The sequence below is a fragment of the Brachypodium distachyon genome, chromosome 3 (assembly GCF_000005505.3).
Source record: "Brachypodium distachyon strain Bd21 chromosome 3, Brachypodium_distachyon_v3.0, whole genome shotgun sequence".
NCBI classification, from domain to species: Eukaryota; Viridiplantae; Streptophyta; class Magnoliopsida; order Poales; family Poaceae; genus Brachypodium; species Brachypodium distachyon.
Window position 1 is genome coordinate 7,922,150 of NC_016133.3, and position 23,745 is coordinate 7,945,894.

Genomic DNA, 23,745 nt, shown 5'->3' on the forward strand with positions numbered 1-23,745 from the left:
TCGCGCGATCCAGCCGCTGACAGGCGGGCCCTGCCTGTCAGGGTCGTCTTCCCTGAAGGAAGGCGCCGGCAATCCCGCACGCTGAATCTGCGGCCACCGTCTCCGTCGTCTCGTCCGCGCCGTGCCCCCCCCCCCCCCGACTTTCCAAGCGCGTCATTATAAAGGCCGGGGCTCCCTCACCATTTTACCCCTCTCTCCCTTGCTCATCTCGCGCCCATGCCACCGAAATTTCTTGCCGCCGTTTGCTACGGCCGCCGCCGTGTTTCGCTCGCCGCCGACGAACCGAAGGGTAAGCGCCGCCCCCATCTCGTGCATCTGCTTCCCCTTTTCCTTTCGCGCATTTTGACGCGACCAGTTTTGTTTTGGTGCCCCGCAGCCTCGCCCATGTCGACCGCCTGAAGTTCACTGTCGAGCCGCCGCTCCTCGTCGACCTAGACGTCGCCGTCGTCATCCCCGAAGAGCGCCGCCGCCGTCATATCCTTCACCGAACCGTGACGCACCTAGCCCGCACTTTCCTGAGCCCAGGAACTCACCGGAGTCGCCCGCACCGCCGTTCCCGAATCGCCGCCGCCATCACGCCATCGCTTGAAACCTAAGCCGCCGTCGGAGTTGAGGCAGGCCACCTCCCGTCCGTCCGATCGCCATCAACGGCCTAGATTAGACCTATTTATTCGAAAGGGTATTTTTAGATCTTAGCCGTCCATCGCCACTTAAGTAAAATCCAACGGCCCCCGTTTTATCCTTAACCAAACCGGTACCAGCGAATGAGAAACTGCCACGTGTCACCTAATTTTGTAAAAAACATTTCCCCGGCCGAATTAAATGGTTCTTTTGCAAAAACACCTCTGTAACTTGAAATGATCACATCTTTTAAAATGTTTGGCCAAATTTGACAAACCACACCTTTCTGGAATCCTCTTGAAGAGTACAATCTTTTGGCACTGTTTAAATTCATTTTTGTTTAACTGAAACTAGGCAAATTTACAGAATTATTTTTAATGCTTTTTAATTCATATCAATTGCTTTAAAAATCCTTTTTGCATGAGACCAACTTTCAAAATCCTAATTTTGTGTCCTATGTCCAGTGGGGCCAGAGAGTTTAACTTTTGAAAATAATTTGTTGACTAATCCCTTAAAAACCTCGTTCTATGCTTTTTTATACTCGTTTTGGAACTCGACAATTATTTTATTGTAATAAATTATTTTGCTTAATCCCTTTTGACTAGAGAATTAATCTTGTGATTCATGATAATCTAAGAACACATCTTGTTGAATAAAACCTACCAAGCCATGTCACATGTTTGCATTGCATCATGGCATGGTTTTCCTTGTATTGGATTGTGTGTTTATGTGTGTGTATGTTTGCTTTATTTAGTTCTTCCGGAGTGCGATGTTAGTTCGTGTGGCGATTGTAACCTATACTTCGGTGAAGAAGGCAAGTTCACTTTGATCATTAACCTATTATTTTACTGTGCACTAGATGTTTTATTAGCTGCATTGATAAGACTATTATTGTATCTATGCTAGTTATGAATTCCTAGTAGTGTAGATTATCCTTGCCAGTACCTTTCCACCAATTGTCATCGTAAATAGTTGTATGCTATGCTATGTTAGTATCGTGGGTGGAAATCCTACATTATGATATTATTGAGGCTATGGAGAAAAACTATGTTTTCCTAATGTATGGCAAAACAAGTAATTTAATGAACCATCCTGGGTGGGCTGCTTTGAGATTTTGAGATGTCATGCGACGTCAGGTCCATTTCTATGGGTCGTCTCTCCGTGGATTCGGGAGCGCCTGCGTCAGAAATGTGGAATGCCACCCGGGGTATGCAGAGACTAGACTAGTTTCCTGTTTAGTAGCTTCCAGTACAACCACATGCTAATATGGGCTCTGGCTTGACGGAGTAAGTTGTTTGCACCCAGATCCGAGAGATTGTGATGATGTAGAATGGGTAGGTGGGAGCGCGGGTCCCTCAGGTGGTTTGGGGGATTACTTCTAAAATGTCTTGTAATCGATGCCATTGCTACTCTATCCTGAGGACAGCAAGGAATTAACACGTCGATTTCTTGTGGGTAAAGTATACAACCTTTCGAGAGTGTCAAACTAAGTACTTAGCTGTGTCCCCGGTTATAGACAATTATGAGCAGCTAGATTTGGAAGCTGTAAGGAAGGTCTCACTCATTCTAATTTCCTAATAAAATGAACGGTTTGAACTTGGGATAGGAGCATTCAGTGTGTCTACCCGGTGTCCAATAGATTAATAGGAGCATTGGTGTGTCTACCTAATGTCCAATAGTGGAAAAACTATTTCGTTTAAAAATGATAGGATTAAACAATGAAGCTTTTATGCAAATAGCCCAAACCCCCACCTAGCCAAATTTTGCATATAATTGACAGGTTTGTTATAACACTTTAGTGAACTTGCCAATACATTCTATGTATTGACCCTCTAGTGGTTGCAATGTCTAATGTTGCAGGTGAACCAGGTGAAGAGTGAGGAACGTTTTGTTAGGGTTGCGAGTTTACATTCCAACATGTTTCGACTGTGGAGTTGTTATGGGACTCCTGTATCTTCTGCTTTTCGCTACAAGACTTTATTTTCTTTTGAGCTAACCCATGAGGTTATGCAAGATGTAGGGTACTATTAAATTCTGGATCAATGCGATGTAATATACTTTTGACCTTTGTATCTTGATATTACATTTTGAAACTGTGTGTGTGCTAGTGAGTCGATCCAGGGACTAGCACTGTAAGCACAGTGATCAAACCCTATATGGGCACGGATCACTTCAAATGGTATCAGAGCATTGTGTTGCCAGTACGTTCGTGACCCTTAGATTGGAATTACCTTATTAGGTACCTAATTGCCATAACAGATTGTGCCTACTTGAGCTTGAAACCACTTTAATATTTATTTTAGACCATCAAATATACCTCTAAGTTTCACTAATTCTAAGAAATTGGGTCTACTTGGGCCTGAAATCATTTTGATGTCTATTGGTAGCTCATCAAACATACCGATCTCGTTAGATCTGAGCCGTTAGATATAAGATCCAGTAGTTAAAATAATGAAGATGATGTGGATCAACCTGATGCCTCTTCTCACTACTCCTCATATTGCTCCTCATATTGCTTTTAATATATAATAGATCGATAGATTTTCCTACTAACATGCAGTTAAAAGATTCTTACTTTCCCTTGGACATTTTAATTCAGATGTAGAGTACCTCCATACAGGATGTACCCCGACCATCATCCATAGAGATCTGAAGACAAGTAACATTCTGCTCGACAACGATATGAGAGCAAAGGTTGTAGATTTTGGCCTATCAAATCCAATGGTTGATGGGGCTCCTGCATCGTCAACTGGAGCTCATGGGACAATTGGTTATTTGGATCCATAGTAAGGCTTTTCCCTCCATCTCCTGAGGTTCATACATTCTTCCTTGGGAAATTGAACTGAGGCACAATGTTTCTTGTTTTCCTTTTTATGAGTAGGTACTGTATGTATGGGCAGCTAACTGAGAAAAGTGACATCTATAGTTTTGGTGTCATTCTACTTGAGCTTATCTCAGGTGAAGATCCAATCCCCGGTGACAACTCTAGGCTCACTGGTTATGATGCCATAGTCCCATGGGTAAATTTTGGACATGTTTTCTTTAGTTTGTTATTACCGGGTCTCTGCCTTTGCCCCTGACAAATAAACTTGAATTGTACAGGCTACATCACATATGCTGAAAGGGGAATGGACATGATCGTCGATGGATCACTAGTAGGGTACAACCCACGATCGGGACCGTGGAGCCAGAGATGGAGCAGAGGCAGTGGCACTGAGTTGCATGGACGGATTTAGTGGGGGGGGGGGGGCACATGCCCCCCGGAGGGGCGCATGGGGGCTTCTGCCCCCCCCCCCTAATAATTATGTTCCAAAGATAAATTTAATGGTATTTGAGAGTAAAAATTGTAACAAGGAACTGTCGAATCGCACTCTGCCATTGAGTCTTGTTGTGTTACATAACTTCAACGATGATACTGGTAGTGATGACTCATGGACCTGTCCCCTTTATGTGCCTGCAGCTCATCTGATCCCAGCTGCTGCTGATGATGAAGATCCACTGCCGCCCAATGGTGGAAACCCACACCCTACGTCTGCTGCTTTTCATGATATATGAAATGATCAAGATGAACATGTTCTACATCCACCTTTCCCACACAACCCTGAGCCCCTCTTCCACCAACAGCACCACAATGTCCATCCTGTACCTGCTATGTTTGCTGAAGGTGTTGCTCATCAAGGGGCACAAGCCAATGCTGCAGATCAGGCCCCTGCTGACCTAGGATTGAAGCACGACCTGGGCATGGTGCCAATGGTGAAAAGCAGTTACCAACTGATTTGGCAGCAAATCAGACGCCCAATGTTGTGATTGGAACGCAGCTTACTAACACGCCACCATCTGCCACGAATGGCATGTTACAGGACAAGAGTAAACTACTTTAAGACCCAGTTGATATGTTGAAGAAAATGGTTACTTCAATGATCTGTAGTGCTCCTGTTATCATTCCACAGCTTCAAGGCACTAGAATTGTGAGGGACAACTGCAAAATTGTTGATGTCTCTGGTGTGGAGGGAACCACTAGGAAGTGCTTTATTCGGGTGAAAAATGTGCACTGCAACAAACTTGCTCAATCTCAGATGGGGATCTCTGAAATCTGATTGACGAAGACGTGGTGGAGATTGCTGAACCAGCTGACTTTCCCAAGTCTAGGCGCCGCAAGGCTTCCAAAGCTCCTATTGATGTTGCCAATTGTCGTCGCAGCAAAAGGATTGCAGAGCTCACTGCTGGCATCATCAGCCCTGATGCACATGCTAAAGCATCATCTTCCTCTACTGCCAGCAATGCCTAAAACCTAGCACCAAAGTTTGATGCTATTGTTGTTGACGCCAATGCTGCACCACCACCTCACCTGCCACTAGACGCCATCCAAGCGATTGGCTCCAAGGTCTGTAAGATGTCGTACGTCTATGACGATATCCAAGAAGGCTCTCCACTATGACAGTTCGAATGAAGAATGAGTCCATCATGATGGGTTGGTGCAGAATCTCAATTTGCTCAGTTATCAGTCCTTTCATTTCGTGTGCTAGGATAGGACACAGTCATATTCATATTCACATTTAGCTTTATATGTTGCTTTGATTGGAACTTTAAGTTGTTATGTGTTTTGCTATTGTGTTATGATTGCTATTAAAATCTTTATCCTATATCGTGCTTCTAGTGATGAACCTTTACCACTTGTTGCCATGTACTAAATCTCTAGCTAGTAATATATTTTATCTAGCAAAGGACATGAAATTTCTCATGTCCTTTGAACAGAACCCACAATAATGGTACATGCAAACCTCGACCAAGACGACATAGCGACAAAATTGTTGATGTCTCAATCATATGTCCTATTCACATTTAGCTTTATGTCCTATTCACATTTAGTTGGTGCACACAGTGGAGGAAGGCTGCGGCAGCAACCTAGCCCATGGATCGCCGGAGAGAGGAGAGGAACGAGAGCGAGGTGGGTACGGAGGCGGTGGCTGGTCCTCCGAGGTGGGGTTCTCTTTTTATATCGAGTGGACGAACAAGTACGGGGTGAGGGTTTTTCTTTCTTTAGCGTGCGGACACAGTGGATAGGACGTACAACGGCGGGGGCGCCCGTATCATCACCATCAACTGTAATTTAATAGATAGTAATATATTTGATCATGAAATTTCTAGTTTCAGCTTTGATATTTTAAATTGTTTAGGTGTTGAGACACTGTTTTTATGGGTACAGGCAAATATTTTTGAAATTCTAAACCTTTCAATTTCAAAACACCAGTCCATGTTATGTGAATTACTTAACAGACTCTTGTTTATGGATGTAAAAACATTTCAATTTTGTCCTTGTTAAGATGAAGTTCTGTGAATTGCTGAATGAGCTCGCTCTTTTTTGTGAATGAAACAATATTTCTGAAAATCAAGATGTTAGGCAATAGGCCATAATATAAAATAAACAAATTAGGTACTTCATGAACTAATATACTTCTTCAGAACACCAATAGAGCCAGAAGAATAATCTAATATTTCAGTGTTTTCCTTGGACTCCGTGAATGTATTTCTCAGCAGTATAAATAGCTCTGTTGAAGAAGTCGATTATTTAACTTCTGAGAATGAAAACTGATGGTGATTAATTCTTTGGACTGAAGGTTGCAGAAGCCTCTTGCCTGAAATGGCGTCCATCTTGATTGAGGCGAAATACTTGTGGAAGAGGAAGGAGCAATGAAGCCCTCGGAGCGCCTGGATTATTAGTTTTGTTTTTACGCCTGTAATGTTTCAGAAGTTGGAATTTGCCTGGCAACATTGTGTGTATGAATTTAGTAATATTTAGCGGCCTCCGTATGTCGGAGCTTTGTCTAGATTCGGATGTGGTTATACAATGAAACACGTCTAGATACGTGACACAGCTATGACAAGTAATATGGATCTCGATAAAAAACCATAGGTCGCCCTTGAGTGACTACGAGAGCAATCAATTATATTTAAACCAAACGATCTTTGATCCAATTAGGCCACGCGCTTGACACCAAACTTGACTGATTACTGGGACGATGGTCATAGTTTTTCACATATCCTAGCACTGCTACACAAAACACCACCGGTGGCGGTGGAAAACAAGGGTCGGTGGCGGTGGACTGACCTGCCACTAAGCTTGCGCCACTGGTGCTACGAACCACTGGTGGCGGTGCTCTCCACCGCCACCAGTGGTACGAACGACCGGTGGCTGTCCAACATCACCGCCACTCTTGCTACTCCCTACGGTGGCTGTCCAAGCGCACCGCCACTAATTTGAATTTGCCGAATTAAAAAAAAAGCAGGCCACACGGGGCCTACACTGCAACCTCGCCGATGATTGTGGAGCAAATACACAGAAAACAAATCCATATTTATTGAGAAACAGATCTGGAGTATTACATTACAGAGAATACACATCGAAGGGGAACCCGAGAGAGAAGAAGAACTAGAGTGAGAAGAACCAGAGAGAACAAGAACTACAGAGAGAACTAGAAGGCCCGCACCCGCACCCAAACCAGTCCGGCCCAGACACCACAGAAAGAGAAATTTTCTGTGCCCTCCTCGTCTCCATGGCGCCGGCGGCGATCTGCAGCGAGAGAGATAAGAGGTGAGAGAGAACCAGAGAGAGGGAAAACGAAAAGGGATGAGAGAGGGGTTACCAGAGATAGGAAGCATCAGGCGACCAGATCCGGCGGCGGAGGAGCTGCAGGCGACCGGATCCGGCGGCGGAGGGGCCGGATCCAGGGCAACCGAGGTCCATTGCAGTGGCGGCCCTCCAAGGCCAGTCACCGGGAGCCGCTGGATCCGCGCGAGCCGGCGGGGCTGGACATCGATGGGGGATGGTGGGAGGAGAGGATGAGCCGCAGCGACGAGCCCGCGGGTGGCCGGATCCGGCGGCAGCGGTCCCGAGGGCAACTGGATCCGGCCCCGTCCATGGCGCAGGGAGGCGAGTTGGCGTCGGCCGGTGTGGAGGAGGAGGAGCAGGAGGGCTCGGGAGGAGGATGGCCCGGCGAGAGGCGCCGGCACGTTGGAGCTCGGTGGGGAGGGAGAGAACTCAGAGAAGAGGAGGGAGAGAAGAGGAGCTCGGTGGGGAGGAGAGAATGCGTGGAGAACAGAGAGAGAAAAGAACGATAGAAGGAGAAAGGAAGGAATCACCGGGGAATGAAAGAGGAGTCACGAGAATAAAAGAAATAGAAAAAAAAAGATAGATGCCAGCTCATCGATCCACCACGGCCATCCTCAGCCAATCAGGGATCAGCATCCAGTTTCATCCGGATTGTGCTTATTTTGTGCTTTCTATCTCTAGTGGCAGGTTTTATAGCAAAACAGCCACGGGAGGTGTGTAAATTTGTATAATTCTTACTTTTTAGTATAATATATTTGTGTTTAGAATTATACTAAGTTGTTTCATAAGTACATAAATATGGTCCACTTTGTGTAAAACTGGGGGTGCCATTTTGAACTATATTAAAAGTACTTGCTTCACAAAAAAAAACTCCATTTTTTGCATTTATAAAATGGAAAAAAATATTTTTATAATAAAAATTTGAAAAACTCTATGGCAATATTGTTTGGCATGGCAAGATGCACCTCTATGCAAAAATTGGATTCATTATGATGAACTATGCCAAAACAATGGTCGTGACTTTGGTCATCTGGCTTGAAACTCATAAACATTCATCCTTGATGGTCCGTTTTGTGAAGAATTTTTTTTGACCAATTGCCAAATTCAAGTTTACCATTTTCATGGCAATTAGTACACATAATAGGACTCCATGCCAAATAACTGACTTTTTTGACCATTTTTTCATAGTTTTTGAATTTTTGCAAGATGAGGTGAACATTGTAGTCATATCTTTCCATAGCAAGATGCTGAATATTTAAACACCCTCTGTGAAACTTACCTAATTCTTACTTGGGTACCTAAAAATGATTTTTCGAATTTTTTAGGAATAAACTATCACACACTTGCAGTTCAAATTTGAATTACTTTTGCGAAATCGCTAGAAATTCATTTAAATGGGGAAAAGTAACAATAAAAGCTAGAAAAGTCAAACTCTTTGGACACAGCCAATTAAATATGTTATACTTTGTGTGAAAGTTATATAGGTGCCATTTTGAACCATAAAAATTGTACTTGTTTCACAAATTACTTCATTTTTTGCATTGAAAAAATGGAAAATCATTTTTTTCCGAGAAACACCATGTGATATTGTTGTTCCAACATGTTAAGGAATAGGAACGAAGACTTTAGAAAAAAGAATCACATCGTTCTGATTTTTTATGAATTAGTTATGATTTTTGCAAATTTCAACGGTCTCCAGGGGGTCAACAGTGGCCGGTCTAGGCTAACAAACCAGCCACTGTTAACCCCTTATCAGTGGCGGAGGCTAGAAAACCAGCCACCGTTGGGACTCACCAGTGGCCGTTCCCATGGACGGCCATTGTTGGCGGTTCACCAGTGACCTTGGACGCGCACAGCCACTGGTGCTCTAGCACCAGTGGCTGTGATTTTTTTGCCTCGTTCGAACAGCCACTGAAGGTCGTGTGCCAATGCCACATTCTGACGTAGTGTAGGTTCTTACTAAAGTAGGTAGCGTAAGAAATTTCTCAAGGAAGAACCTATCAACGAACTTACAAAATCTCTCCAGTTGTAAACCGAAAGGTGAGCTCGGCTATACCCAAGCTTGGGCATTTGTCCGGAACAAAGAAGTTCAAAATTTTCATAGGCTATATTCATCATTCTATCCACTCCTAGATCTGTAATTAGTGCTCATTGTGTGGATATGTGAGAATTTATGCCCATTTGATGCAACCACTCGGAGATGGTAGATTGAGATTTACTCTTGGTTTGGGTAGCAGATTAGCGGAGAACACTTTTCGTGTCTTTGGTACAAGTTAGACTCACAAATATAATTTATAACATAGCCAACTATAATACGAGCTCCTAGGCAGGCCGTAGGAGCGAGATGTGAACCAAGTGTTAATAAAGTACTACTCCCTCTGATCCTGGAGCTGGTTAAGAAGGGAATAATTTGGCGAGTCTGGTTAAGAAGGGAATAATTTGGCGAGTCGGCACAGGCGAGAAGGTGAATATTGTGCGTGATAATTGGCTACCCCGGGTTCGTGGATTGAGGATTTCAGGCTTTAAGAAATTTACGAGGCGAAGAACTGTTAATGAGCTAATGATCGCTGGAGAGAGGAGATGGGACGAAGCTGTTATTAATGAATTTTTCTGGCCACACGACGCTGCTGAAATCCTTCAGTTGAAGCTACCATCGCGGCCAGTTGAGGACTTTGCAGCTTGGCATTATGATAAGCATGGGTTCTTCACGGTTAAGAGTGCATATTTGCTGGCGATTGATGACTGGCTGCAGGCGCGGAACACTACCTCATCTAGCTCGAACACTGATGGTAGCCGGAAGCACTGGGAGGACCTACGGACAGCAGGCGTTCCACAGAAGGTCAGGGTTTTCGCATGGCTATTGGCGCATAATGCCCTAGCGACACATGCGAATAGGAAGAGGCGAGGGATGGAGGCGCTGGCGGCATGCAATATACGTGGCCAGGGAGAGGAGGATGAGCACCACGCGGTGATTGGCTGTACCAAGGCACGGGCGCTGCGTGAGGAGATGCGCAAGCACTGGGATCTTCCTCCAGAACACAAGTTTGGGCGAGGAGTTGAATGGTTCCAGATCCTGCTCTATGGTGCGAACAAGGAGACGAGAGCTCGCCTTATGATGCTATTTTGGCGTGCTTGGCACCTCCGGAATAATGTGATCTTCGGAGACGGGCGTGCCTCCGTGGTTGGGAGCGCGCAGTTCCTTGTCAACTACTTGGAGACATCGGGCAATATTCGGCATAAACCGGTTGGTATCAAGGGCAAGTCTTTGGTGAATAGGGAGAATTTTTCTGTTGCTCACAAGTATAATCTTCTAGATAGTCGGGGTGTATAGGCCGCAGCTGTGTGCCTTGAGCCTCCCCGTGATCCTGTTGAGCAACAGGCGAGAGTGTGTAATATGACATTTCCTTATTAATACAACTCCCTATTCCAGCGGGAAAAAAGTACTACTCCCTCTAATCCTAAATTTTTGACTTAAATTTGCCCAAATGGATGTATCTATTCTTAAATAATGTCTAGATACATGTAATATTTCGACAACAATTTAGGATCAGAGAGAGTACTAACTTCATTTCTTTATGTAAGGCGCATAATTTTCTTGGCCGATTTTCGGAAGCCGCAGAATTGACCAGGCTAGCGAGCACTCCGAGCACGAATGTTTGTATGTGACTGTATGCGGCTGGAAATGTGCATTTATTTTTATGATAACATGTATTTCCTCCGATCCAGTACATGGGGCCCCACACATCCCTAGGTAAATTTTTTAACTAATCTAACATGAGTTTTGTATCACAAAAATTATATGATTAGAAACTTCAAATGTTTTATTTTCTAATGTTATAATTTTTTTTGTTACAAGAATCATGTTACACTAGTTAAATTTTCAACCTAAAAATGCGTTGGGCCCCCTTATACCGGAACAGAGATAGTAGCAGATCCGTTTGATGAAACCTGCAATCAATTGAAGGAATACGTGTTAAAATAACTGCTATATATGCTGACTATTAGGCTGCTTATAGATGGCGTGGTTTGGCTATACCATTGTCCTTGCTCTAAATGACTTCTAGCTTTATGTGAGATGCGAATCTCCAAAAGAATAAGCCAGAATCCACTTGGCTTGAATACAAGCCCTTGCTTTTTATTCTTTCTCTTTCTCCCTCTCTCCCGAGGTTTTTATTGCAAAGAATCCATGAGAGCCGTGAAATGATTTCATGAAGAGTTGGAAGATAAAACGAAGGAACTTTTGATGCTAGTCTTGGAGGTTCAATGACTTCAAATAGCGATGCTCCTGGAAAAAATCTAGCAAGTTAATTTTCTTTCGGGGCAACATTGACAGAAGTGAATGTCGAATGTCTTGACTTTGAGCCCTACGTGGTACTCACTGCATCTCATATTAAGTTTCGTAATTTTTTCAAAATACGCATGTACCTATAGATTAAAATGCGTCAAGATATATGCGTATTTAGACAAAATTACGACACTGGACATAACAGAAATTGAAAACCCTCATCAAAGAGACCACTCCTTCCACTTTCCCCTGTTATTTCTCCTTTTCGCAAATGATGACGTATTTTGTTTCGTTAAGATAAGGTTTTGACCAAGAATTACTCTATTATATGTAACATATTTGATACAAAATCCTGATTATTAGAAATAATTTTTAAAAACGAATCTATTGATTCAAATTTCATGTATTTAAAACATATAATAATAGAGTTATCATTTTTTTAAAATAATAGAGTTATCATCGATCAAATACTTGTCTTAAGAAAACAAAAATACATCAATATTTATGAAATCGGAGGAAGTATTAGCCGAGCCGAGTCGATACTGTCGATAGAAAACCGAGCCGAGACGATCATAGAAACCGAGCTGAACCGTCTGGAAACGTCCAACCGGCATGTTTATTCAGCGCAATCCCGACCAGTTCTATCTGAATTCGGATTCCCTTGTCCATAAAACTCAAGTCGAATTCCTAGCGTTTCTTTCTCCTCTTTCGATCTCGGCCGAAACTTCCGACCCCTGCCGAAACTTCCGATCTTGCGAATTTGCCCTAATTCGATTTCTCGCGCGATTCCTTTCTTGCCGCCTCCCCCAACCATGGCCGCAGCAGCGCATCTGCTCCCCCGCGCGCGCCTTGACCATCTTGGCCGCTGATGATCCCGTCGAGATCTTGGTGCGGCGCGACCGTGTCGCCAAGAAAGGCCTTGACGAGGAGCAACGCCGCGATGAGACTGACACCCGTGGATGGTCGTCGGCCATCCCGGACCACAGCTCGTTTCTGCGCCGCCGCGGAGGTTCGTCTCCTTCCTCTTTTTCCCATGGCATCACCGTCGGCCCCGTCCCTGTCCCCAACCCCAGCCCCAGTTCCCATGGCACCACCATCTTCCCTGTCCCCAACCCCAGCCCCAACGAGCAGAGCACGGTCGTTAGTGAAGCTGAAGGCAAGAAGAACGTGCCTTGCTCTTATACGGAATACTTTTATTTGGCCTTCCTATAGTTGAAACCCAGAATGCTTTCAGCTATTCATTGCAATTTATTCTAAAAAACAAAAAAAAATATGGAAATTTGTGGTAGGATTAGGGTTCTAATACGTATCTAGCACAATCCTGTTAAGTGTGACTGAATCGATTTTTTATGTGATTCATTACTCTTTTCGTAGATCAAATTCACCGAGAACTTGTGAGATCCGCTACCAATTATATCTTATTTTCATTCTTCTTGACTTGTCTACATGAAAATATCTTAACATAGATAAAAATAGTAACAGTAGGATATTAGAACTCTGGAATTTCTTTTGGGATGTCTTGCCTGCTGCTTTCTAGTTCAGCAGCGAGTTATCTACAGGAAAATATCGTAACATAGATGACAATAGTAACAGTAGGGATATTAGAACTCTGGAATTTCTTTAGAGATGTCTTGCCTGCTGCTTTCTGGTTCACCAGCGAGTTATCTACAGGAAATATCTTAACATAGATGATAATAGTAACAGTAGGGATAGTAGAACTCTGGTATTTCTTTAAAGATGTCTTGCCTGCTGCTTCCTAGTTCACCAGCGAGTTATAAATTGCTCAAATATATATATTTACTGGCAAACTCTTGGTGATTCTGTTTTGTTAAACATGTAAAAAAGGTTTCTTTTTACATATGTGCCAATATCTCGAAGGTTTTTTCTTGACTTCAGACATTGATAAACTAGGATATTAATTGGGGTTTGACCTTCACTATTTGTCAAGGTAATTTTCTTGCCAAACTGCACCGCTCCATCCCAATATATGCTTTTAGTTAAAGTTTAGGGTAACTACGAAACAAAGATGGATATGTGTTTTCTTTACTTTTCAGCAGTTGTACATCTCTGTGCTTGTTTTAGGAGTTCTTATTGCATCTGGTCATGACATATTTTCCTCATAATTAGTGAAATATTTCAAATATAAGCCATTGCGTTATTCTTGTTGTTTACAGGACTGTACCTTTCCATATATAGACAATAGCAACATTAGGGATGTTATAGACTGTGCGATTTCTTTTGAGAAGTCTTTCCTGGTGCTGTCTTATTCACCAGACATTTGTAGAACTATGCAATACTTGCAAAAGTTCTTGATCACTCTTGTTTTGTTATGCATATACAAAAAAAGGGATATTAGTGATATGTGCTTATGTCTTGAAAGGATTTTTCTTGACTTGAACATTAAGAAGCTAGAAAAGATATCTGCGTTTGAACTTCACTATTTCCAACTGTCATTTTCTTGCTAAATTTTGTTGCCCCATCATATGCTTTTAGTTTAAGTTTAGTTTGGCTAAAAACTTCAGAGTATGTATCATCTTTTTATATTTCAGTAGTTTTGTCATTGGCAATACAGATGCTCAAAATTCATTCTGAGGTATTTGCTTCTACTTAGGATTCACCTGCATGTAAGATGATTGAACCTTTTGTTGAGTAACACGCAATAGTCCATGCAAGACGATACATCTTGCTCCTTTATTCAAATTACACACAATAAAAAATGTTTCTGTAGTGTGAGACGCAGCAACCTCACAAATTCTTGGAACTGCATGCTTTGGTTTAGTGTTCTAATGTTTCCTCTAATTTGCTGAGACCCGTAAAAGGTTAGTGTCGCTCTTACTCTACACTATTTCCAGTCTTGTTTCTTACTCCCTCCGATCCTAAATTGTTGTCGAAATATTACATGTATCTAGACGCCTTTTAATAGTAGATACATTCATATTTGGGCAAATTTGAGACAAGGATTTAGGATCGGAGATAGTAATTGATTAGTCTGGTTGTCTCCCTTGCAGGATCATGCGGTGCTTTTCTGTATGATAATAATGCATACATTCATTTGATGGCGAGGTATATTGATTGGATTTTGCTCCGGTCGTCATCATTTCAGTTCAGAAAGCATGTTCTACGGATCTAAAATCCTTACGCCTAGTGTTACCTAATCCCTGTACTAACTCCCTTCACTCAATTCCCAAACAAGCTGATGGGGATTTTGGTCTAGAAGCCATTGAAGATCGATCAGAAATACTTTTGAAGAGGAAGGAGCAATGAAAGCCCTCGGAGCCTAAGGCCATGTCCAACGCAGGAGTTAGTACGGGCGCTAGTGAAATAATTCCCACCCGTTTTGCCATCGTGGGACTCAATCCCGAGCACATGGCTGGCTTCGGCTCTTCCTGTGGAGTCGGGCGCTCAGCCATTTCTTCCAGTGAGTTCTGTGGATGGAAATCTTCACCAAGCGTCGGTAGAGCAGCTGATTGCATTGGAAGTAGACTGCTGGAGTAGACGGGAGCTGATATCGAATTGTTAAGCGCCTGTGCACTTTCCACTGGACATGGCCTAAAAGGAAGTTCTGAGGCCCTGAATTATATTAGTTTCATTTTTCCTTTTTTCTTGCGCATATTATTTTTGTTTTTACGCCTGTAATATTTCAGAACTTGAACGTGCCTGTGTCAGTATTGTACTGTGTATGAATCTAGTACTGTAAATAATATTTAGTGGCATATATCTGAATTTCGTATTTGTTTTGGAGATGATTCTGTAGGCAGAAGCCGACGAGAACTAATACTCTTTCTTATGCAGCTCCGATAAAAACCATAGATGACCGAGAGGGGTAGCCCTTGAGTTGAGATAGCTAAACCAAACTTTTTTTTATCCTATTAGGCCACGCACTGGACACGCAAACTTGGCATACACATGACTGATAACTGGAACAAAAAGCATAGTATTTCGAAATTTTCTCAAGGAATAACCTATTGCACACAGACACCGCAAGAGGTGAGCTCCGTTTAGCACATGGTAGCACCGCTATCTTGCTCGTAGCGGCTGTAGCAGACACAATGACCTAGTGTAGTGGCGGATGATGTAGCCCAAAGGTGACGGATCACCATTCACCCTCACCAATTGAGTGTTTTGCAATGACTAGTTGAATGTCCGTATGTTGCTATGGTTAAAACAAATTAGACTACTTGACGTATAAAAATTAGAACATGAAACCACAATTATATATTAGTAGCACTACTTTTATCTCAACTTTGGTGACAAACAGGAGCACCATCTCAGTCTATTGTAATAGATTTGAATATTTGTGCTAGAAAGAGGTAAGGTTTTCTTCCGGTAGAATGACGTGACTAACTGACGCCATCGATTGACTCTTTTATATGAGAGTTAAAAATAAGATTTAAATTAATTGTAGAATTAAGGATTTGAATGACCACCATTGGTTTGTTCCTTGGAAAGGTTCTTGTGTACGTGATATTCAGTAGGTCCTAGTTTATTCGATAACATGAGATCACCTGAAAATAAAGGACACACATACTTGACGGAGAATTTGGTTTCTCAATATTTTGGATAACGAGAAATGTCGACCGAAATATAGTCGGTTTTCAGCTAACCGAGAATTTGGTTAACCATAAATTTCGGTTCGGTTTCTAGTTTAAACCGTTACAACCGAATTAATAAACTGATAAGGGAAGTAGACAACATCAAATCATGAATTTTAGAAAACTTTCAATACAAATATTACTCGAAGTATCAAACAAAGAAACCTTGACATAACAGAAGATCTTGCAGGCTTGAAGTTGCATCAAAGTTCAGAAACACTAAATATTAAATATATGATAAAATAGATATAAGTGCATAACGGCATTTAAATGGCTTCATGTATCATAATCGCTCAAAAGTCTCCAACCAACGCATGCACGTGTGACACGCGTAGGGCACAACATCAATTGTAATCATCTCTAGGCAATGGCACATTGATCACATAAGCCCCTATCAAATATATGAAAACAATGACATAGTTGAACCGAGGAAGAGTGTTATAGGGCAAGACTATTTATCATTAACTCAGTTTATTCGGTTAATAACCAAATTAAGGACTTGGCAACCGAAATTAGTAACGAGGTGGTGTTTCCTCTAGAGATGGAGGATGATTAATGAGTAATAAAGCATGAAAACTAACTACTACACATTATAAAAACCAAGAGAAAACTTAAGCGTGCTATATGTAGGAATTTTTTTAAGATGACTATGTTTAGATACAATTAGAAAGATCTATCAACTATTATAATCTGTCAATAATATAGTCACTGAATCTAGATAATGTGTGGTTATAGAATATTTTTGGCAAATAGATAGGACGAACAATGACCGGGACAATCAACCGTAAAACCGTGTGGAAACCGTCGATCAGAGAGGACAGTCTTTGTTTCAGAGACGAGGTGGGCCGGCTGGGCTCCACCGGTTACTCGGGTGCCTGGTGGAACCATCCAGAAGAGATGCGACCCCACCTTAGCCCACGGCAAGAAGTCGCTCGCCATCCTCCCCCGTCGCGAAATCTCGCGAACGCTCCCCGGACTTCCACTCTGCGCACGCTCAAATAAGTACCTGCTGCTTCCCCTGCCTTGGTTCCGTAGAGAGAGAAGAGAGGAAGAAGAAGAAGGAGAAAATTGCTCGCGACAGGACGACGACGAATTGGGTTCGGGGTCGCATCGCCCTCCGGTAACTGCCGCCGCTCGCCCGCGTGGAAACTCGATTGCTGGTGGCTGTTCGTCTGATCCGCACGCACGCACTCTGCTGTGCGTACCCCCCGCACCACCCTCCACACCCCGCGCTGTAAGCAGCCTTTGCCTTTTTCTTCCCCTGTTGTGCCATGGATGTTTTACTGGCTTGTTCTGATTGAGGTCTCCAACTCAATAGCATTAGCACGAGCCATAGGAAGAATTGTCATCAGCTAGTGAATGTTTGGGGCCTGTACGAGTGACTGACTCACAGTACAAAATCGCGCGAAGAAATGAAACTGGGTTTCATCGAAACTGTCAAATATGGGCTTAATATTTTACTTCATTTGTTTTCTTGACCGCTATAATCGACGAGGGGTTGTGGCTTACTTGGCTTGCTGCCATTTTTTCGCAAAGCGTGAATTGGGGAAAATAACACGGGCGTCACCATGTGAAACAGGCGAACTGACAATCAATGTACAAGTGTTGAATAGTTTCTTCTTAGTAACAAACACAACATTGGTTGCCACCCTGCTAATTCTTTTTAGCCAAATTCTCCATAGTAAGCACAAACCTTCTAGTAGAATTCCCTGCAGGTATTGAAGTTGATCTGCAATTCCATCATTCCCTTTCAATCCCCACCGGGGTGGGATTAACGGAACGGTGCCCTCAATGGGATTTTTAAACCGCGATAAGCTGCTTTGTTGTATCACTTTGAGATCAATAAAGTCATTATCGAAATAAGCCAAAGAGAGAAATAGAAGCCATTTTCCAGTTTATATGATGCCAGATTTTACTTGCCTCGATTTTGGCAAGCTAGGCAAATAATATAGGAATAATTTAGCATGGCGAATGCCGAATGGTTTTGCAGAGTACGTAAGTTTTGTAGAACTCGGTAGGTGGGATTGACAATGTGAAATGAGACGTCATAAAACGGGGATTGTTGTTCGTGTTCAGTCACAATGTTGATACATTATTGCAGGTGACCTAGTTTGCATTAGCTTTTGAACTACTTTATTGTCATACAAATTCGCATCATGTACAGCATGAAACTAATCAGTATTTGTCTTCCTTTGTGCAGGTATCACAGACACGCGTAACCTGATCAGCAAGTTTTATCCTACCAGTATATAAGCCACTAATAATGTATCCAACAAATAATTACATGGATCCATACTACTCACATTTCAGAGATCATTGCCCTTATCCGTATTATCCCCCTCCAAGCTTCCCAGCTGGTAACCATCCGATGACAATGGACTCTTCTTGTCCACCACCAAGCTATGGACCTTGGCCATACAGCGGTAGCGCAAGCCATTCAAGTCTTCCTGAATCCCATAGCTGCTGCAACCACACATATCCTCCTGGTTACTACAGCTTCAGACCCCCATTTCCAAAAGAACTTACACCACCTCATCCATATTACCATGGGCAGTTTCCACATCAACCGAATGCATACCCTTCATACTTTGTGCCACCGCCACCTTATGCTGTTGATCAAACACCATACAGCTATGGCAAGTTCAAAAGCCATTGTTGTGGGTGTCCAAACCATGTTTGCCTTGGGGAAGGCAAGGGCAACTTGAAAATCGAAGAAGAGATGCCTGAAGTGAAGCCTGAGACTGAACAGAAGGGTCCGTATAATTCCAGTATTATTCGCCACCCAAATTACCAGTATCCAGTAATGTGGCTTCCGTCCAGCAACATGAATGACAAGTTAATTGGAAGTAGTTCTGAATTGCCACCTCAGCTCTTCAGTAAATGGTTTCCTGAGAGCGGAGAGAAGACAGATATGAAGCGAGAAGACCATGATAATCAGAAGGCCAAACAATTTCAGTGGCCAATAATTTGGATGCCACCGGGATATAATGAGCCGAAACAAGAAGCTAAACAATTGAAGGAGATCAGTGAGAGCCCAAAGGTCACTGAAGAAGCTCCACCTTCACCAAAAATCAAGATTATTCCCTTGTCATGGTTTGAAAATGGCGACCATGATAAGAAGCCTGCTGCTAAAGATGGCTTTGGAGATCACAATGAAAGACCAGCAGCAATGAGCAAGCCTGCAAGCACTGAGCATCGAGATGCCATGATGGTGGATGGAAATTTTAAGAGCATTCCAGTTGTGCCAAAGAAACTAAACGATGAGAATGATCATGTGGGACAAAGTTGTGAGGCTATTTCAGTCGTGCCTGATAAAGAGGGTGATGAAAAGAAGGTTCGCACTTGTAGGACCATCCCGGTTATGCCTCAGAAAGAGGGTGATGAGAAGAAGTTCGATTTGGGTGGAAAGAAAGAGGAGAAGGCAAGCATAGTTGAAAAGGAGGGCGAAAATAGGAAAAGAAATCAGGAAACATCAAAAGCTAAGGTTTCAAAATTACCTCCCGTATGCTTGCGGGTGGATCCTTTGCCAACGAAGAAATCAGGAAACAGATCCTCAAGGTCGTCCAACCAAGCAACCAACAAGGTTTGTGGAAAGGATATGGATGTGAAAGAGGCCCCAACGAAGCACAAAGATACAAAAATATCAGAACCAAAGAAAGAGAGCAATGTGTCGGTTAAAGAGAAATCAACCGATGAAATGAACGAAAGAATAGTGTCTAGGGATGTAACAGTGCAAGATGCTTCTGTGAAGCATGGACTGGAGGAACAACTTTCCACAATTATGGCTGCTCAGAAGGTGCAACCTAGTGTCAATGCTATGGCGCAAGAAAATGCAGGTGGGAACAGCTTACAGGCTGAGATTAAAATCCAAGGTGAAGCTGTAAAATTAGGCCATGAAATGAACTTGTCAGAAGTTGATGCAGCCATTTGTATACAGTCCGCATACAGAGGCTACCATGTCCGAAGATGGCAACCTTTGCAGAAACTTCGGAAGATTAAAAGTGTACATGAGCGGATGCAAGATGTGAAAAAGCAGCTGCAAGGCCTTGAAGCTTCTTCAAAGCAACAGACAGCGAAAGAGCATATCGCTATCAACGAGACTATTATGAATTTACTCTTGAACCTTGACACCATTCAGGTATTGTGCCTTTTCATCATAGTTGGCTTTGTTTCCATGCACAGACATTTTCATTTTAGCTACTTGATTTTCGACCATGTTAGTTTTAACCCTTTGATATACTTTGTACAGGGCTTGCATCCAAGTGTGAAGGAGGCTAGGAAATCTGTCGCCCGAGAGCTAACTTCTTTGCAGGAGAAGCTCGATTCTTTGTGCAAGCAGTCGTCTGCTGAGACTAATCAGCTTAAGAGTGAGGAAGTAAGTCTCACATCCATTCATACTGTTCCGTAACTCACCATGTCTTTGTTCACTAATGGCGCAATATGTCAGTTTTCATATAATTCTAACGAATGTGCTAGCAGGAGAAATATGCCGGGGTTGAATGGTCGTCCACGATTAACTCCAAGGAGTCAATGCATCATGATATTTCATATGTAGTTCCCATGGAGTTGAGGAAAGATGGAGATTTAACTGAACAAAAACATCAAATGGAAGAGTCGGGTACTACGCGGGAACAAGCACATGATGAAGTAAGTTAACACTTTTTGTGCAAAGTTTAATTTCCTAGCACTGAGACCTGAACTGATCATATATGATATATCTGACGTAAACCTTGTCCATTAGGGGAAAGCTCTGGTACCTGGTGAATGTCAGGGAGCACCATTGATGGATGTGACGAGTGATGTTGTTTTTCCGGGACATTTGGCTGAGCAGAAGCAACATATCGAAGGGGCAAATACCATTTTAATGGAAGAATGGCCTGAAGAAGTAAGTTGTGTTTGTGCTATATCATTGGTCAGCTTACAATATTCGTAAGATGCATGTTGCTTTGAACTTCACAGATTGGATGCTGACAGTGTTCATGTCAACAGGAGAAAGCTGCAGCTGAGGATGAAGGTTCATCAGCGCACTACATCGAACCATTGCATGATTCATCTGTATCAGAGGATTCCAGTGTGCTCAAACAACTAAATGATGGGGTTTCTCCTGCTTCCACTGAGGATAGTACAACTGCAGCGGCTCCAACATCTATGGAAAGTGAAATGGTTGTTGACAAGGTGAGTTTTCATTATATTGATTTGGGTGATGGGATTAATTTCAATATTAGCAATATAGAAAATGTGAACGACATTAATACTATGTAATGTGAAGCAGGATGGTTCGGTAGAAAGCCTGGTGCAGGAATATGCTTCGGTGGATAGTTCTCAGCTGAAACATGATGTAGCTCCTGCTAACGAAGATCAGTGCAACGAACCAAGTACTCCATTTGTTAATTTGGAGGATTCATCTTTATCTTCGAAGGATGCAGAGTCGCATGGAAATGATCCAGGTCATGCGGATGACTCCATAGTAATCAATCAGGGGGATCAACCAGAAGAACCCAGGGTTGCCAAAATGCAGAAACAAGTAGCAGACCCTATGATTTCAGCCAACGAACAAGATAGAACACCAGAGCCGACGGTTGGTGATACCACTGTTAGTGTGGAGAATTCCACGCAAGAGCAAATTATCTCGGTGGAAGAAGCATCAAAGCAATACGAGGTTTGTTGCAAGGACGAAACAGCTTCTGTGGATCAGCCGAATGAACATCACACAGAGAAAACAGCAGGAGATTCTGACATTGGAGAGGAACTTGAAGCTGTGCCCTTTTTTTCCAAAACCGAGAACGTGGAAAATACTCTGAATGTTGCAGATTCTCCAAATAACATGTGTGCTCAGCCTATCCTTCCTGAAGGGGAGAGCAGTGAATTACCATGTGAATTTGATGGCCCCAGGGTGCACGAGTATTCTGGCTCCAAGGTGTCATTGGAGAGCCCAAATGATGTGCAAAAGCAACAGTCTGATGGAGAAGCAAGTGCTTCTGAAATTGTCGAGTGCAATGAGATGCCAAAAGGAGCTCCGGTATGCGCAGCAGTAGTAAATTCTGCAGTCCCGGAAGCCGATGACCCTAAAGAACATCCAGTATGCGCAACAGGAGTAAATTCTGCTGTACTGGGAACCGATGATCTGAAAGAAGATGCCGGAGGCCCAACGATTTCTAAGGATGTGGCTCCCGTCTCTACAACTCATGATGGTCTGAAGAAGAACGACGAGAAGAACCTGATCGAGGAAAACCAGATGCTGAAGGATATGTTGCAGAAACTTCTCGCATCTGGCAGTAATCAGATGGGTGCCATGGCGGAACTATCCGAGAAGGTCAAGGTGCTCGAGCAGAAGCTGGCGCGCAAGAAGAGGCCAAAGGTAAGAGTGCACAGACCATCCAGGAATGCGGCAGCCAACGTCCACTGAAGAAACTGAATAAACAAAGTGTGTCTCTGAACTTTGAGGCTGTGTGTGTAGACTGTAGATGGATATGCCTTAGTTGTCATGTCACTGTTGTATATCAGTAATGCAATGTACAGTTTGGAATGCACTCTGGTGTTGACCCGCTATCGCTAGGAGAGCATGCAAGATCAACTTTGTGACATGTATGTGAAATTAAATCTCACTGTCAGAGAGTCTTAGATGCAAGATCTTTATGACATGTATGTGAAGCTAAAACCCACCATCAGAGAGTCTTCTTAGATGCTTTTCCTTGTGCTAGTGACTGGACAGCTTCAAATTGCAAACCTGATTCAGAAAGGTGCTAAAATGGCATGTGCAGAGCTTTATTCCTTTCTAATGAGACATTGTGCAAAGCTTTCATTTAAGATTTTGTTACTGGTGCTGATTTCCTGGAAAGCTCCTTGACACAGACCGTATCGTTTGTACTGTTTGCCAATATGGGGCAAAATATGGTATTGATCTAAGGAGAAAAGTAGGAGGCTTTCGCATGTAGGAGTATTGTTTTCTTTCCTTTTCGGCTCACCTTTTTGTCAATTTGCCGACTGCTTTGGCTGCGGAAGAGCTGACTGGGACTCTAGGAGTGGAAGCTGAAACTTGTGGAGTGACTGCGAGTGCTTCATTCGTCTTAGCTTAATCAGTAAGTCGAGGTGATTTTTTATTTAATGTTCATTGATCTAACTAGTCATCAACCTGAGCGATTGTAGGGGCTAGAAGAAAACCCAAACATAAATTCCAATAGATAATATAATAATTAACATTATACTGCAGGTTATATACTTTTTAAGAATTAGAAACATAGGGGAAAATGGGGAATAGGCTCATAATGGCTATTAGCAAATCATTTAATAATTTCATTTGCTTAGTCATAGAGCAGGCAAAAAGCTGTGCTTCTTTAATTATCTTTGGATCTTGATTCGAGGATTCGAATGAAATTAATCCATGTTTATAAGCCTTGTTTCAACCAGTAAGCACTATTCCACCAAGGATGTTTCTTTGTCAAACTTGTAAGTTGGATCGATTCATATCGTCCTCAAAACCATGTAGTGATGTTTCTAAAGGTCAATTTTACATATATTATGCAGGATCTTATCATCTTGGAGCTCCTTATGCAGTGTTCCGTCGTGTGATTTGGCCCCGTCGAAGCATTTCTCTTCCAATTCAACATCTCAGTAAACCCATTTCTGAAAAACTTTAT

The 23,745-nt window shown here is 42.7% G+C and overlaps 2 protein-coding genes across 7 annotated transcripts; both read left to right on the top strand.

Moving 5' to 3' along the window:
- The first annotated feature begins 12,102 nt into the window (after positions 1-12,102).
- On the top strand, positions 12,103-15,246 carry LOC104583493. Of its 5 annotated transcripts, none has more exons than XR_002964338.1 (3): positions 12,103-12,525; positions 13,428-13,464; positions 14,525-15,246. XR_002964338.1 is itself a non-coding variant. In XM_024460435.1 (3 exons), the coding sequence occupies exons 1-3, from the start codon at positions 12,129-12,131 to the stop codon at positions 14,711-14,713; spliced, it is 456 nt and encodes a 151-aa protein (XP_024316203.1). In that variant the 5' UTR covers positions 12,104-12,128; the 3' UTR covers positions 14,714-15,246. The 5 variants fall into 5 exon arrangements, 1 of the variants encoding a protein (XP_024316203.1); XR_002964339.1 differs by having other exon boundaries at positions 12,104-13,464; positions 14,525-14,579; positions 14,710-15,246; XM_024460435.1 differs by lacking the exon at positions 13,428-13,464 and having other exon boundaries at positions 12,104-12,525; positions 14,525-14,579; positions 14,710-15,246.
- A 1,785-nt stretch (positions 15,247-17,031) lies between these two features.
- Positions 17,032-22,903, top strand: LOC100823784 (BAG family molecular chaperone regulator 6). Of its 2 annotated transcripts, none has more exons than XM_010235813.2 (7): positions 17,032-17,342; positions 18,309-20,246; positions 20,358-20,483; positions 20,585-20,755; positions 20,850-20,993; positions 21,098-21,283; positions 21,381-22,903. In XM_010235813.2, exons 2-7 carry the CDS (start codon positions 18,372-18,374, stop codon positions 22,512-22,514), a joined length of 3,636 nt encoding a protein of 1,211 aa, XP_010234115.1. In that variant the 5' UTR covers positions 17,032-17,342; positions 18,309-18,371; the 3' UTR covers positions 22,515-22,903. The 2 variants fall into 2 exon arrangements, with proteins under 2 accessions (XP_010234115.1, XP_003572193.2); XM_003572145.3 differs by having other exon boundaries at positions 20,588-20,755.
- Positions 22,904-23,745: the final 842 nt, after the last annotated feature.